This window comes from Rhopilema esculentum, chromosome 2 (genome assembly GCF_057945365.1).
Source record: "Rhopilema esculentum isolate cy_ngs chromosome 2, ASM5794536v1, whole genome shotgun sequence".
NCBI classification, from domain to species: domain Eukaryota; kingdom Metazoa; phylum Cnidaria; class Scyphozoa; order Rhizostomeae; family Rhizostomatidae; genus Rhopilema; species Rhopilema esculentum.
The window spans coordinates 4,631,006-4,644,538 of record NC_142816.1 but is presented as its reverse complement, the minus strand read 5'-3'; the positions used below and the strand labels follow the sequence as shown (position 1 = coordinate 4,644,538).

The window sequence follows — 13,533 nt, the reverse complement described above, 5'->3', positions numbered from 1 at the left end:
AGGAAAGCTTGCAATTATAAATTATCACATGATAGGCAAACTCTAATGTAAATGACTGCGAGCAGAAGCGGACTGGCCCACTGGGACAAATTTCCCGGTGCGCCCTTTGCCCCACGTTGTTGTTTTCAAAAAGTTTAAAACTATCAAAAGGCAGAAAATCCTTTTACAGAACTAAAGATGATTTCAGTCATCAGTTGACCTGTTGAAAGCAGGATATTTTATAGCATACTCAATGATGGGGGAATTGCCCCGCCAGGACCCATGAGTTCCCCCACCACTGACAAGGAAAGTTCTACTTTTACCCCAGATGCCAAGCCATTGTAGGGCACTTTCAAAAGAATAAACATGATGCAAATGTGCTGGCAAAACATATAATTTTATACTTTCTATCATCATCATGTTTTGGTGAAATGGCTCTGCTACTGCAAATGTAGCAGTTGAAATAGCTATGCCTTCATTCGGATTTTTCGCTGAAACGTTTTAATTAATGGCGTAGAAAAGGAAGCATTAGAAAAGTGGGAGGGGACATCGATTTGAAGAGGCATCCTAACAAAGATTTCAGAAAGGTTGAGAAAGGTGGTTTATGGGGGCCTAGCTACAATGATAGAGATGCGAGCTGTGCCGTCAAGAGGTTTTGAAGGCCCTGTGGAAAAACAAAATGGTCTGCTACGAGCGAAGCGATCAGAAAATCGTTGGCGACTATGCCCTTTAGATAAGCAAAAATGTGCTTCAGAGTATTTTTTGCAGTCATTTTCTCGCAACCTAAGTCATTTTTCAAAAAATCTGTCACCCTGGACCTGCAAAAAACTTGAAAAACCTAAAAATTTTTCAAAAATATTTTTTACTCGGAATAATCTGAAATGTTTGAAAAGACGTTTGGAACACAAATTAAAGTGTTTTCGATCAATTTGGAGGTTTATGTAGAAAAAAAGAACCAAGTCATTTTTCAAAAAATCTGTCACCCCAGACCTGCAAAAAAGCTTCAAAAATCTGAAAATTTAAAAACATTTTCTTTACTCGAAACAACCTGAAATGCTTGAAAATACGTTCAGAGTGTTCTCGATGAATTTGTAGATCATTTGTGGAAAAAAAGAATTGAGTCATTTTTAAAAAATTCTGTCACCCCCGGGGCCTGTGAAAAAGCCTCAAAGAACCTGGAAAATTTTGTAAAAATTTTTATCACTTAAAACAACCTGAAGTGCTTAAAAATTACATTCAGGACACAATTTGGAGTGTTTTCTAAGAATTTGTAGGTCATATGAGGAAAAAAGAACTACAGTAAATCCATGCGGATATAGGAACCTACAAAAATTAGAACCAAGAGGCGGTTTTTTTTAAATTATGCACCTTGTATTTAAGAACTGTTTCAGGTGATAATATATAATAGGTTCTTATTCCAAGGTCAACAAAATAGAGTTTTTAATGGTCCTTATATACTCCCAGATTTTTAAAGATGAGGTAAATCACAATCAGTACAAAAAGTTTTAGTTGTGCATTTTCAGCATTTTATACAATTTAAAGAAAGCGAACTTTAAAATTACTTTGACTTTTTAACATATTTTTTTATAGCAAAATCAAAATGTTGAAAAATGAAATAAAAGCATTAGAACCGATTTGATTTGTTTTCACCTAGCACCCGAAGGTAGTCTTTAGGACACCGAAAAGCTATGCTTAACGAGCAGTGTCCTGGTCCTTCCTCTCGATGTGACCACATCTCGTGATTCCTACGCCTGGAATTGCAGAGAGATGTAATTCAATTTATAATTTTCAATCTCCCTGAGCCAGTTCGTGTTGTGCTGAACCAATCATTAGACAAGATAGGTCTGAGTGGGACTTATGTCCCGTCATTTATGAATTTTTGAAAAAGTTCCGTCCTTTATGAATTTACGTGCCAGTGTGATTCTGGGTACGTAGGTCGCACAATCCAAAGATTGGGGGATAGGATAAAATAGCATTTTCTTTCCAACATAAGAAACAAAACTGCCCCTCAAAGAGAACAGCCTCCTTGATCTTGTAGGTCTAGAAACACTGTTAAAGCTAGTGATTCTGCCATCGGTCAACATCTTTTAGACAACCCAGATTGTGCAAAACTCTATAATGACGACATGCTTCGGATAATTGGCAGAGCCCGGTCGTCCTTCCATCTAGCAGTTTTGGAGTCGATCAACAAACAAACGAAAAAGCCGTCATTGTGTAGACAGAAGGAGTTCGTTTTCTCTCTTAGACTCCAGTGGTAACTTTTCTTTAGGCTCGCGGCACTGATTGGTGAACTATACCGGTCTTGTGCTTGCGTTTTTCTGATTGGTCTATTTCAATCCACAACTGGGTATATATTTTTCATCGTGTTCTTTCGTATTCTGACGTTTTATGCTCTGAAGAGTGTCAGACGAAAAAGCTTTAAGCCAATATGTTGTAGAAATTTTGCTTTTTTAAAAGCCATTCTCAAATTCTGTTCCGCAAAATAATTGTTAATATTTGTTTGTGTTGGCTGTCAAAGACTGAACATCCCCTCCTATTTTAGAGCCAAGATCTTTGTTGAGATTCTGAGCTTAGAATTGGTTATTATGACATTAATAACATTGCCAAAAGGCAAAAAACAGGGTTGAATGCATCACTTGATGATGAATTCAATAATTTCAAATAAGGGATCCTTCGAAAAAGAGACTTCATACCCTGAAAATAATGTAAGTACCTTTCCAATAAGAACCTACTTCAGCCTGAACCTCAAAAAAGGAAGTTCTTATATGCGGAGATTTACTGTACTGCCAGATTTTAAGTGCGTCTGGTACTAGGTTTCTTGACTAAAAACATTGCACAATGCTGATCTTCAAACGTTTCGAAATAGGATTTTTTAACTCGTGGTCCTCTACATTCGGTTTGCCAAAAAATGTCTCTAAGTTGAAAGTCCATGGTGGTGATTTTCCTTCTCCGTTATGTTCTCTTGATGACTCTAATTATACGGCGTAAAAAGACAAAAATCGCGAGAAGAAGCGAAAAAGCTGCAATCAATGGTCAAAAAGCAAAAAGCTGAAACTGAAATTGTGGGAATTCTTTTTACGAACAATGGAAGTTGAAAACCCTCTAAGAAAACGTCAGCCAACTTAATTGCAGAAGGATGAAAAGAAGGGAATGCACCTGCTGAAATATTTGCTGGTGATTCAAAACGATAGTATAAATGAGCGACTTGGTGATGTCTTTAAGTTGTTTGGAAGTGTTCTGCTCAACACACCTAAGCACGTAGAGCTAACAGTAACAACTCAAGATTATATAGCGCATAAAGCAATGCATGTATGATATGACAGAGGGGCAAACAGTAAAGTTCATTATAAATATGGCACAGAGATCAAAGAGACGTCATCTCTAAGATCTATCCTTAGAATTTGAATGACATAACTTGAATAAGTATCGTGAAATACATAAGCAAAATCAGCTAAATATCTAACGGATTGGCAGTGATACAAAAGCACAGGTTCTACCAAGGCAAAACCGCTAGCAAACATTGAATTTTTTGACTACAACTTCTATTGTATATAGAATAGTAATATGAGTAGGGACGACAGGCCTTTAATTTCTAAGAGTAACTGTTGATATTCTCATTAGTTTTTACAGTGCTTTTTATAATTCGCTAAGTCAAGATGCAATCTGTCTATATTAAGTTCTATTCTGAACAGGTTAAACGTGAAATGTTGTTTACATAAATACTGAGTCTGAAGCTCTGTGAATGAGGATTCTGGTTAAAATAAAGTAAATAACGGATAATTTACTTATATAACGACTGAAATTCTATAAAGTATCGACATTGGCACCGGTTCCTGCATGCCAAAGTATTTGCCCAGATGTGTCTCATTTATCCAAATCACATAGGCTTGCAATGTTTTCCTTCTTTGCAGCTCTGATACCAATTACTTTAATTTCGAACAGTGTCATAATTATAGGCCTATTTCAAACCAAGTCATCTGGCTCGAAATTGCTGATAATTTTTCTTTGCATAACAGACCTGTTAGTTGGTGGTCTATTACTGCCTCTAAGTGGTGCCTATATTCTCTCTCAAGCGGTACATACCAGCTGCAAGGCAAAGTATGCCATACAATTTCTGTCCTACACCTTTCTTTCGTTAGACTTTACAACTGTCCTAGCTATCGGCATTGAACGGCTTATAGTTTTAAAGTATCCGATGCAAGACTTGTTTTTTCGATGGCAAGCCGTTCGTAAGTACGTCTTGATGTGTATTATTTTCTGTGCTCTGCTTTTAGCTTCCATCACTGATCTTGTAGCAAAATACAGTGATATCTATTACGCCTTCAGCTTTGCATTTTTGGTCATTCTTGTGGCTCTTTCGGCTACGTTAGTAAGCTGTTATACGATAGTCTGTCGCCATGTTCACAACAGTGTGAAAGAGTTGTACAACGGAAAAGACAACCATATACAGTCAAGATCTAAACAACTCAGGCATGATATGGCCCTAGCAAGATCAGTCACCGTCATTCTTTCTTTCCAGTTATCAATGTGTGCACCATATTTGATTACGATGCTTTTCTGGAATTGGGAGATGTTCAAATTTGGGAAACCAAAACAGTTTTCGAGCACAGTTCTGGTTTGGACATTTTTGCCTTTGTTCATAAATTCAAGTGCCAACGCATTTATTTACTCGTATTACAATAGACCGTTAAGACAGTATCTTGTGCAAACATATTCCTGTCTGTTTCGATTCATTCCAAGGAGAATAGAGACAAGAGATAATTCTACCGAAGAAGGAAATCCCAAAAAGACTAAAGAATCCGACTTATAAATTTACGAACGTGAATTTATGAAATTTATGACATGTAGTTAAATAGATTAAAGTTGCTTGCATTGAAATAGAAACTGCTGTATCAAATCTAGAGGATTGTTCGTTAAGAAGTTTTATTTAAACTTGGAATTAAATCGTTCCCTTGTAAAATCAATCCTGTGTGAGTCAAGGTTTATAAGCCTTTTAAGCCCTCTCAGCGCACCACCCTGCAACCAATCTAAGATGCCCAGACGAGCATTTAAATATCGTGATTATAGCAAAAAAACCAATCTCATAAACAAGTACGTCGTTGTGTACCGTAAGTTTAGTTAACAACCAATTAAGTGCCCATAGTCAGGACAGGCCATTGGAATTGAGACACGTGACTATACTTAGGATAGCTAGCGTTCCTTACGGTCCCTTCCGTGAAACAACAGTAATCATTTTTACGCATTATCGATATCTAACAAATCGATTTTGCTAGGGAAAGCACCCGTCGACACCTGCTTTTATCATCTGTATTCAAGTTAGCGACAATTTACAAACTGGAATAACATCCATAGATTTCAACCAAAAAAGAATTTCCTGATGGTGAACTAAAGCAAATAATTTTGCAAGCTCTTTTTCAACTTAGAGACTAAGAAACCAGTAGAATTGCTTGCTAGTGATTGAGAAAGTTTTTTGATTATATTTACTGTTTCAGGGCTGGTAGGAGAAGGCTCAGAGAATGCACTCATTTTTTTATAAGAAACAAAGGTCAATGTTGAGTACTCCAGATTCTTAATGTTCTGGAAATTTCAATACTCATTGTTTCTTAAAAGTTTCTTAATTATGATGTCATGAATGATGTTATGAAATGTTCGTGACCTTTTTTGTCACGTCAAGAGATTCGCTTCCGTTTCGATGCTGTATTTAGATGCGGGAGTATATTTTCATCCCTTGTGTCTTAACTTCTAGGCCAACAGGGCAATCTTGTTCTTGGATTTTACAAAATTTCGTTGTTCTCAGTTTTATCACTATTTAAATGTTTCTTAATTTTTTTGCTTCGAGTACTGAAATTTCTTAATTTTTTCTGACTTTCCAATACCCGTTTCTTATAGCCAGTTTCTTATAAAATAATGAGTGTAGTCATAAATTCGTGTTTTCTCTTTGCTCGCCAAATCCAGAACTAACTTCTTTTCCAAAAACGTATTTCCCTGCAGAAGACATGAGGAAGTTTCCTGCAGTTCACAATCATTACGTAATCGAAAGTATATATGAATATTACATATACGAGAAGCATTTCACCAATGTAACCATTTTCTCTTGCTATATGTGTAATTCATTTTGATTACAACCAAATTTTCCTTAGATACTTCACTTTTTCTTAGTAATCGCAGTAAGCTTTTTCTGTATCAGGTCACATGTTAGATAAAGTCTCTCAGCATAAGCCTGTATTTCCTAATGTCAAACTTCAATGATACAATGATGCAAAAAAACAATGACGACTTGCAGTAAGCAATGAGAATAACTGACATTGTCGTTGGGAAGACGAACAAGCGAAAGCCTTCTAATGTGTGGCGCAGCCCCAGCCCCCTACCCCCATCCCCTTTTTGGGGTCAAAGAGCAAGCATTATAATGATTCAGTTCAACGGGATACGGCGCCTTTCCGTACAACTCTGGACTGCTTTTGGGACAAAAGGTTGATATTCGATGTTTTTAAATTTTTCCAACTACGTAAACATAATATTTTCTAGACTCTAGACTAAACTATTTGCCACAAATTTTTGCTTTATTAAATTATTGCCAAATTTGTGCTGCTGCGGTTCTTACGCAAGTTGCAATTTGCTAAAGTTGTAATTTTAATCAATGCTTGATGGTAACCATGTCTTTCTTTGTTGTCGTGAAGGGTTCAAAATTTCCGACTGACAAAGGGTCAATTCTAATTTTGTATAAGGGCCTAAACTTTAATAGTTTTCTACCAACAAAACCTTATAAATTGTCTCGATAATAATTAGTCAGCTGTATGATAAAGTTGTTAGATTTTGTGAATTTGGAAGATCGAGCATAAAGACTGTTAGTTTAATTAGCGCATCAAAACATACGTAGTCCAGAAATCAGGTGATAATTTTTCTCCTTTTACGACTTGCCCATTGCTCCTCAATCTTATCTAAATTTACGTTGTCCAAAATGTCTTTCTCACAAGTTATAATCATGAGGTTGTTTAGTCTTTTACAGGGGCGGCGCAAAGAAATTCAAAAGGGAAGGGCTCGAGTTGATACGAATTGTCAGACTAAAGGACCATCTTTTGAAAAACGCATTAAGACGATTCACCATATTATATGCCTATTATGTTACGGGGCACACATTATGCTAGCAGTACGTTTGAAGGGGCCGGCGGGATGTTGGCGGAGGCCTTGGGGATATTTGAAAGAAGTGACTTCCTTGCAAGCGAAGCGAGCGGACAATTTCCACAAGCACCCTTTTTAGATAAGCTTAAAATACATTTCAGAATATTTCTTGCAGGTATTTTCTTGCAATCGTTTAAAACATTTCGTTATTTTCAAGGCATGCTCTTATTACGCTTGATTAATTCAAGTCTCAAAATTGAATTCATTATTTTTTTATGCCCCATAGTCCTCGGCGTTCTCCTTGGAAATTAAGCAACTAAAGGATGTGTCGGATTATTCTTATCTTTAAACGTTTTCCTTTACTCTTTTTATTTGCTTAAAAAACATTTTTGCAAAAAAGTGGGGGGGGGGGCTGAAGCCCTCAGCTCTTCCGTTTCTGTGCCGGTGCCGCCTATGTTTCATCTGTCGATATCGAACGGAGAAAGTTCTTGACAAGTCATGGGAAATGTACAGCGCTTCTTTAGGCATTACTGTTAAAAAATTATTTGAAAAACTCTATTTTTATCCCGTTTTTAGAAGCAATTTGATGGAATCATTATGACACTATCCCCATTCTGACGACAGTAGTTGAAAATACTTGAATTCTCATACAAAATTTCGTTTTTTCTGTATTGCGTCGCCTCTCACCTTTGACTCATATGCATTTTACCAAACAAATATTTTCTTTTCCACTTACACGTACCTTTCTTACACGACCTCTTTGAGCTACAGTTCACAAGGCCATATGAGTAAAAACTTCAATTTTCACAAATGATTTAATTTTTTCCGATTAACCTAGCTTCCTACCAACAGCTTTAAATTTTCTGACTGTACTCATAATTTCCGATTGGATAACAGATTGGGGGGAGGGGGCTGTCAGACCAAACCCACACCCCTCCAACACTCCTCAGTATTTACGTGCCTGGTATTAGACCTTAAACAAGATGTTTCTCTTTGTCGTTTTGCTGGTTATCAGTTACATGATGAAACTGCGTTTTCCAAGATCGTAATTGACGGATAAAAGTGCAAATGTCAGAAAAAACGGTGAATCTAAAAAGAAAACGTTTTCCAGATTTAAAGTAAGCATCGAATGAGCAAAAGTAATTTTTTTGTGTCAGTTATCCTTTAAAGGAAACTGGGTTGAAACTGAGTTAACAAATGCACATGGAACGCACATGCTGTACGGAAAGACGCATAAAAACTGCCAACCCTTTCAACTTCGCGACCTCAAACCGCATGCGCAATAGAAAAATTGCCCTGGTTCAAACCTGTTTCGCATTAACGCAAAATTCTTTCAAGACAAGCCCGGGCCGAGTCAGCCCGGGCCGAGTCAGCCCGGGCCGAGTCAGCCCGGGCCGAGTCAGCCCGGGCCGAGTCAGCCCGGGCCGAGTCAGCCCGGGCCGAGTCAGCCCGGGCCGAGTCAGCCCGGGCCGAGTCAGCCCGGGCCGAGTCAGCCCGGGCCGAGTCAGCCCGGGCCGAGTCAGCCCGGGCCGAGTCAGCCCGGGCCGAGTCAGTCCGGGCCGAGTCAGCCCGGGCCGAGTCAGCCCGGGCCGAGTCAGCCCGGGCCGAGTCAGCCCGGGCCGAGTCAGCCCGGGCCGAGTCAGCCCGGGCCGAGTCAGCCCGGGCCGAGTCAGCCCGGGCCGAGTCAGCCCGGGCCGAGTCAGCCCGGGCCGAGTCAGCCCGGGCCGAGTCAGCCCGGGCCGAGTCAGCCCGGGCCGAGTCAGCCCGGGCCGAGTCAGCCCGGGCCGAGTCAGCCCGGGCCGAGTCAGCCCGGGCCGAGTCAGCCCGGGCCGAGTCAGCCCGGGCCGAGTCAGCCCGGGCCGAGTCAGCCCGGGCCGAGTCAGCCCGGGCCGAGTCAGCCCGGGCCGAGTCAGCCCGGGCCGAGTCAGCCCGGGCCGAGTCAGCCCGGGCCGAGTCAGCCCGGGCCGAGTCAGCCCGGGCCGAGTCAGCCCGAGCCCACTTAGCCCAGGCCCACTCAGCCCTGGCCCACTCAGCCCGGGCCCACTCAGCCCGGGCCCACTCAGCCCGGGCCCACTCAGCCCGGGCCCACTCAGCCCGGGCCCACTCAGCCCGGGCCCACTCAGCCCGGGCCCACTCAGCCCTGGTTTGTTTTGAAAGAATTTTGCGTTAATGCGAAACAGGTTTGAACCAGGATAACTTTTCAACTGCGCATGCGGTTTAAGGTTGCGATTTGGAAAGGGCGCCAATTTTCTCTGCGTCTGACCGTACAGCATGTGCTTTCTATCACTGAATTATGGTATCTTCGAAGGCTTGCCCGCCATTATGAACAGTGAATGGTTTTCATGAGGAATGCAAGTGCATTTGCAAACACAGTTTCAATCCAATTTCCTTTAAGACTATGGATAATTTCCTTTTCTGTTATGTTCTCTTGATAGCCCTATTTATATGGCCTGTGTCCCAGACCCCTTACTTGAAAGTAGAGGGTCTGTGTAACCGAGAGCAAACTCGAGTACTAGCGTTTTCCTAGGATCTCTGGAAAAATTAATTATGCGTAAATTATGCGGCTTCTACATGACAAAAGTGAGCAATGGCGTAAACAGAGCGTTGTTTGCTGCGATAGTTTACGCATTCAAATAGTTAAAAAAATGAATACGTATTCATACTCTCTATTTTTTGCCCTTGGGATAAGAACCTATTATATTTTATCACACTGAAACCGGTTCTTAATTACAAAGTGCATAATTTAGGAAAAACAGCCTCTAGGTTCTTATTTTTGTAGGTTTTTATATGCGGGGATTTACTGTATATAGCGCATAAAGAAATGCATGTATGATATGACAGACAATCAAACAGTAAAGTTCACTATCTTGAGTGAGCTTCGTGAAACATATTTGCAAAATCAACTAAGACCTTGTTTACACGAGAGAAAATTGAGCGGTTCCAAATATTTCATTCTTGCGTTCCAAACGGATCCACTCCAGGGCCCCAGGATTGATACAAGGGAGGAGTAACATGCGCAGATTATATAGCACTTATAGCAATGTACACATGAAATGACAGACAGGCAAACAGTAAAGTTCAGTATCTTGGGTGAGGATCGTGAAATATATTTTCAAAAACAACTAAATATCTAACGGATTGTCAGTGATATTGCTACAAGAGCACAGATTCTAACAAATCAAAACTGTTACAAAACTTCAAATCCTTTGATTACAAGTTTTATTGCATGAACTTTTAATGATACGAGTCAGGCCTTTAATTTCTAAGTGTTACTGTTTATATTTTCATTAGCATTTACGGCGACTTTCATTGTGGGTTCAATTGAAATGCCAACTGTGTATATTAATTTATTTTGTCAACCGGATAAATGTAAAGTGTTTTATGCATTAAGATTCTGGTCTAAATGAAGTAATTAACTGAGAGTTTCGTCGTATTATGATTGTAATTCAAATTATGCCGATTGCTCTTCAGAATTTGGTTTTTAATAGAGTTGGTGGTGGTAGAGGCTTGTTAAATAAAGTTGTAATCGTTCTTCTTAATTACCTACTGCTATATTCAGAGCAAAATATTCTTCTTTGCGGATTCAGAACTCTATTATTCATCACTGCATGGTAAAAATAAAACGTTTAAGATATTCAGGAACCCGAAGCGGTGGCAAATTAAGCGGCATCAACGTGAAAGATTTGCGAATTCTACGACCATTTCAGCTCGCATGCCTAGCCACGGAGCATAACACGAGGATAGAACTTAACAGCACACTTCCACTCTTTAGGCTTGAGGAAACAGTCCTCCCTTCAAAGGCAAGTTACAGGATAATTTTTGCTCATAAAGGTGGACAGTAGGCAAATCTCCGCGCTAATGTACGTCAATGAAGGCTAGAAACCTTATATCATTCCAGGAAATTGGAAGCAAAGTATAGATTCCTTAGAAACAAACAAGCCACAAGGGTCTTGCGAATCTAGCATAATTTAGAAACCCTTTTTAAGGCATCTAAACACTGGAAAAACTTCAATGGAGAAATAATCTAGAATCTTTTTTAATAATCAGCTAAGTATCGTCAGTTAACTTAATCTACAACCAATTCCATAAATGACTTATCACCAACCTTTAGTAAAAGACTAAAAGAGAGAACTTGAAAAAAGCAACAACTTGAAGTCACTTTAAGGTTACGGTAAAAGTTTTTGACACGATATTTGGTTTTCTCTCCCTGAAGGCCAAACTATTAACGGAATCGGATTAAACTATACATCATACGATGCACAAGAATGTGGTGATTCCGGGCAGATCAAAATAATTGGCAAACATTGTAAAATGATACATTCCAGGCAAATTTATTGCTTAAATGAGTGTTCCACCTATAAAAGCTATTTTCTACCCTTGCGTTTGAGGTATCAAGATCTGACTAATATCAATAGAAAGCGCAGATCCTAAGCTACCAAAGAGTGTCTCAAATTTTCTAAATTCTTCCTCCCCTTGAAACTATACCCTGTCAAAAATTGACAAATAATTTTTCTTCCCTCCCAAAGCTGTATATAAAAGACGGACCAGAGCAAATACAAAAATTTTCAGATACTTTGCTTACCCGAGATATGTCCTGGCTGCGTGCGAAGTTTTGGGCCATTCGATTGGTTCCTTGGGTCCAAAAAAGCTTTTTCGTACCTGTATGTAGAGAAATTGGAAGTCTAGAGAAAATGGGGTTTTACTAATTGCACTTGCAAGGGACACTAGTGTAATCCGGGTCAAGTCACTTGAAACCACAGTGAAATCCGGGTCAAGTCACTTGAAGCTTTAAGATCATTAAGCCTGTTTTAATAAACACAGCCATAGATGGGATACATGTATGTGCCATGCAATATTGTGAATGAGACATGCGACCACAACTGCAAAGCAACGATAATCGGCTTAACAGGTCAAGAGATTTTCAGGCCTCAAATAAAAGTTTTAATAAGGAAATTATTGAAACCTTCGTTCACATGGGATTTTCTCCATTTTCAAAATACCTGTTGGTTTCAAATTTGGTATCATTGTGTGCCTTTTACATTGGCTAATTGAATTTGAAAAAAAATCGAAAAATTGATTTTTTCCCACATTACGTTTACCGTAACCTTAGATCTTTGTGTAGTTTGCAAAAATTTGAATCTCCAGGCATGAACACCATCAATAAACAAAACTTCAAATGCTGTTTATAATTTTCGCCAGGAACAATAGAATAACGGCTATTAGGGGACACAAGCTACAGGGTGGGTCATGAAAACTAAAAAAACTAAACCTATCTATCCGTGTTGGCGATATAAAAACAGTATTGCTAACGAGGCCGTAAATAGTTTCCAATCAAGAAATATGAATTATGAAATGAATGTGGAGCGATTTTCTGCAATTACAACATGAGGGAAGAAGTTCACTGAGAAAGCTGGAGCACTTCATCAACTACTAATTTGTATTTAACTTTGTTGTAGCAAACCATGTTCTGAGTTAAAACATTGCGTTGATTTTTGTGTTTCCTGGTGAAACTCAGGGGTGGGTTTGAACTTTAGCCAAGTTTGGTGACAAAGAGGTGACAAAAAAAGATTTCTACGAACGAATCTCAAACGCTGAAATTCGTACCAGTATCAGGTATAGTTGCAAAAACATCAAAGCATTATCTAAAATAGTTAGAAAATATATCTGATTTATCAGTAGAGAAACGCATACCTGGCGGGTAATCAATAGACTTATCTGAAAGCTAGCCCTCATCGAAACGTCTATGGTTGAGAATCAAAACTGAATCAGGTAAATGCAAGCAAGGCGAGATCCATACTTTATCAAAACCGCAAATACCCCTAGATTAACAAAGGGAATGAAAACGCGACAAAACACACACCTTACACCTTAGCTTTATAAGTCAAGTCCTCAGGAGGCCGAAAGACTCCCGCATTGTCCATTAACTGGTAGAGTAGATACAAGAAAAACGTGAGAAAGGAGGGCACAAGAGACCATAATGAATAGGAAATAGTAAAAATCTCAAGAGAATTAGTTAAGGCACAAAAGCATCTCGAGAAATCGACTCTTATGTAATATAATTTAATCATCATGCCAGCTACAGCTTCTGCTTCAGTGCAACTAGACAACAAAAACTGTTATATTCTACATATTTTATTCTACGTGCACGTGATTGGCTGTCGGAATTTTTGTTGAGCTGGATGGAACATCCAATTCAACAAATTAACATCCTTAGCTATACTAATTACGATATATGATCACTATATTCTCAAATTTACAGGGATAAAGTTAAGAATTGTGAAACGAATAACTTAGCAAACAGAAAGTTAAGGATAAAGATTAGCGAATGTGTTATGTTTTAGAAACTTAGAGGATACCCGTTTAATGAGATGAGGTCATGAGAATGTTAAGAAATGAATGACTAGAAAAATAACGTGAACAAGCTTATGCAGAGTG

General features: G+C 39.2%; 1 protein-coding gene across 3 annotated transcripts in view; it reads right to left on the bottom strand.

The window, feature by feature from the left end:
* LOC135695491 (PIH1 domain-containing protein 1) overlaps nucleotides 1-13,533 on the bottom strand; it is a 179,264-nt gene that overhangs the window by 114,881 nt on the left and 50,850 nt on the right. Inside the window, exon 7 of one of the 3 annotated variants that reach the window (XM_089109745.1) lies at nucleotides 11,649-11,757. The exons of the other annotated variants lie outside the window; for them this stretch is intronic. Within the exon in view, the coding sequence (XP_088965871.1) occupies nucleotides 11,664-11,757 (94 nt within the window). The 3' untranslated portion in view covers nucleotides 11,649-11,663. Of the gene's footprint in view, nucleotides 1-11,648; nucleotides 11,758-13,533 lie in introns of those variants that run through there. 3 annotated transcript variants of the gene reach the window in all.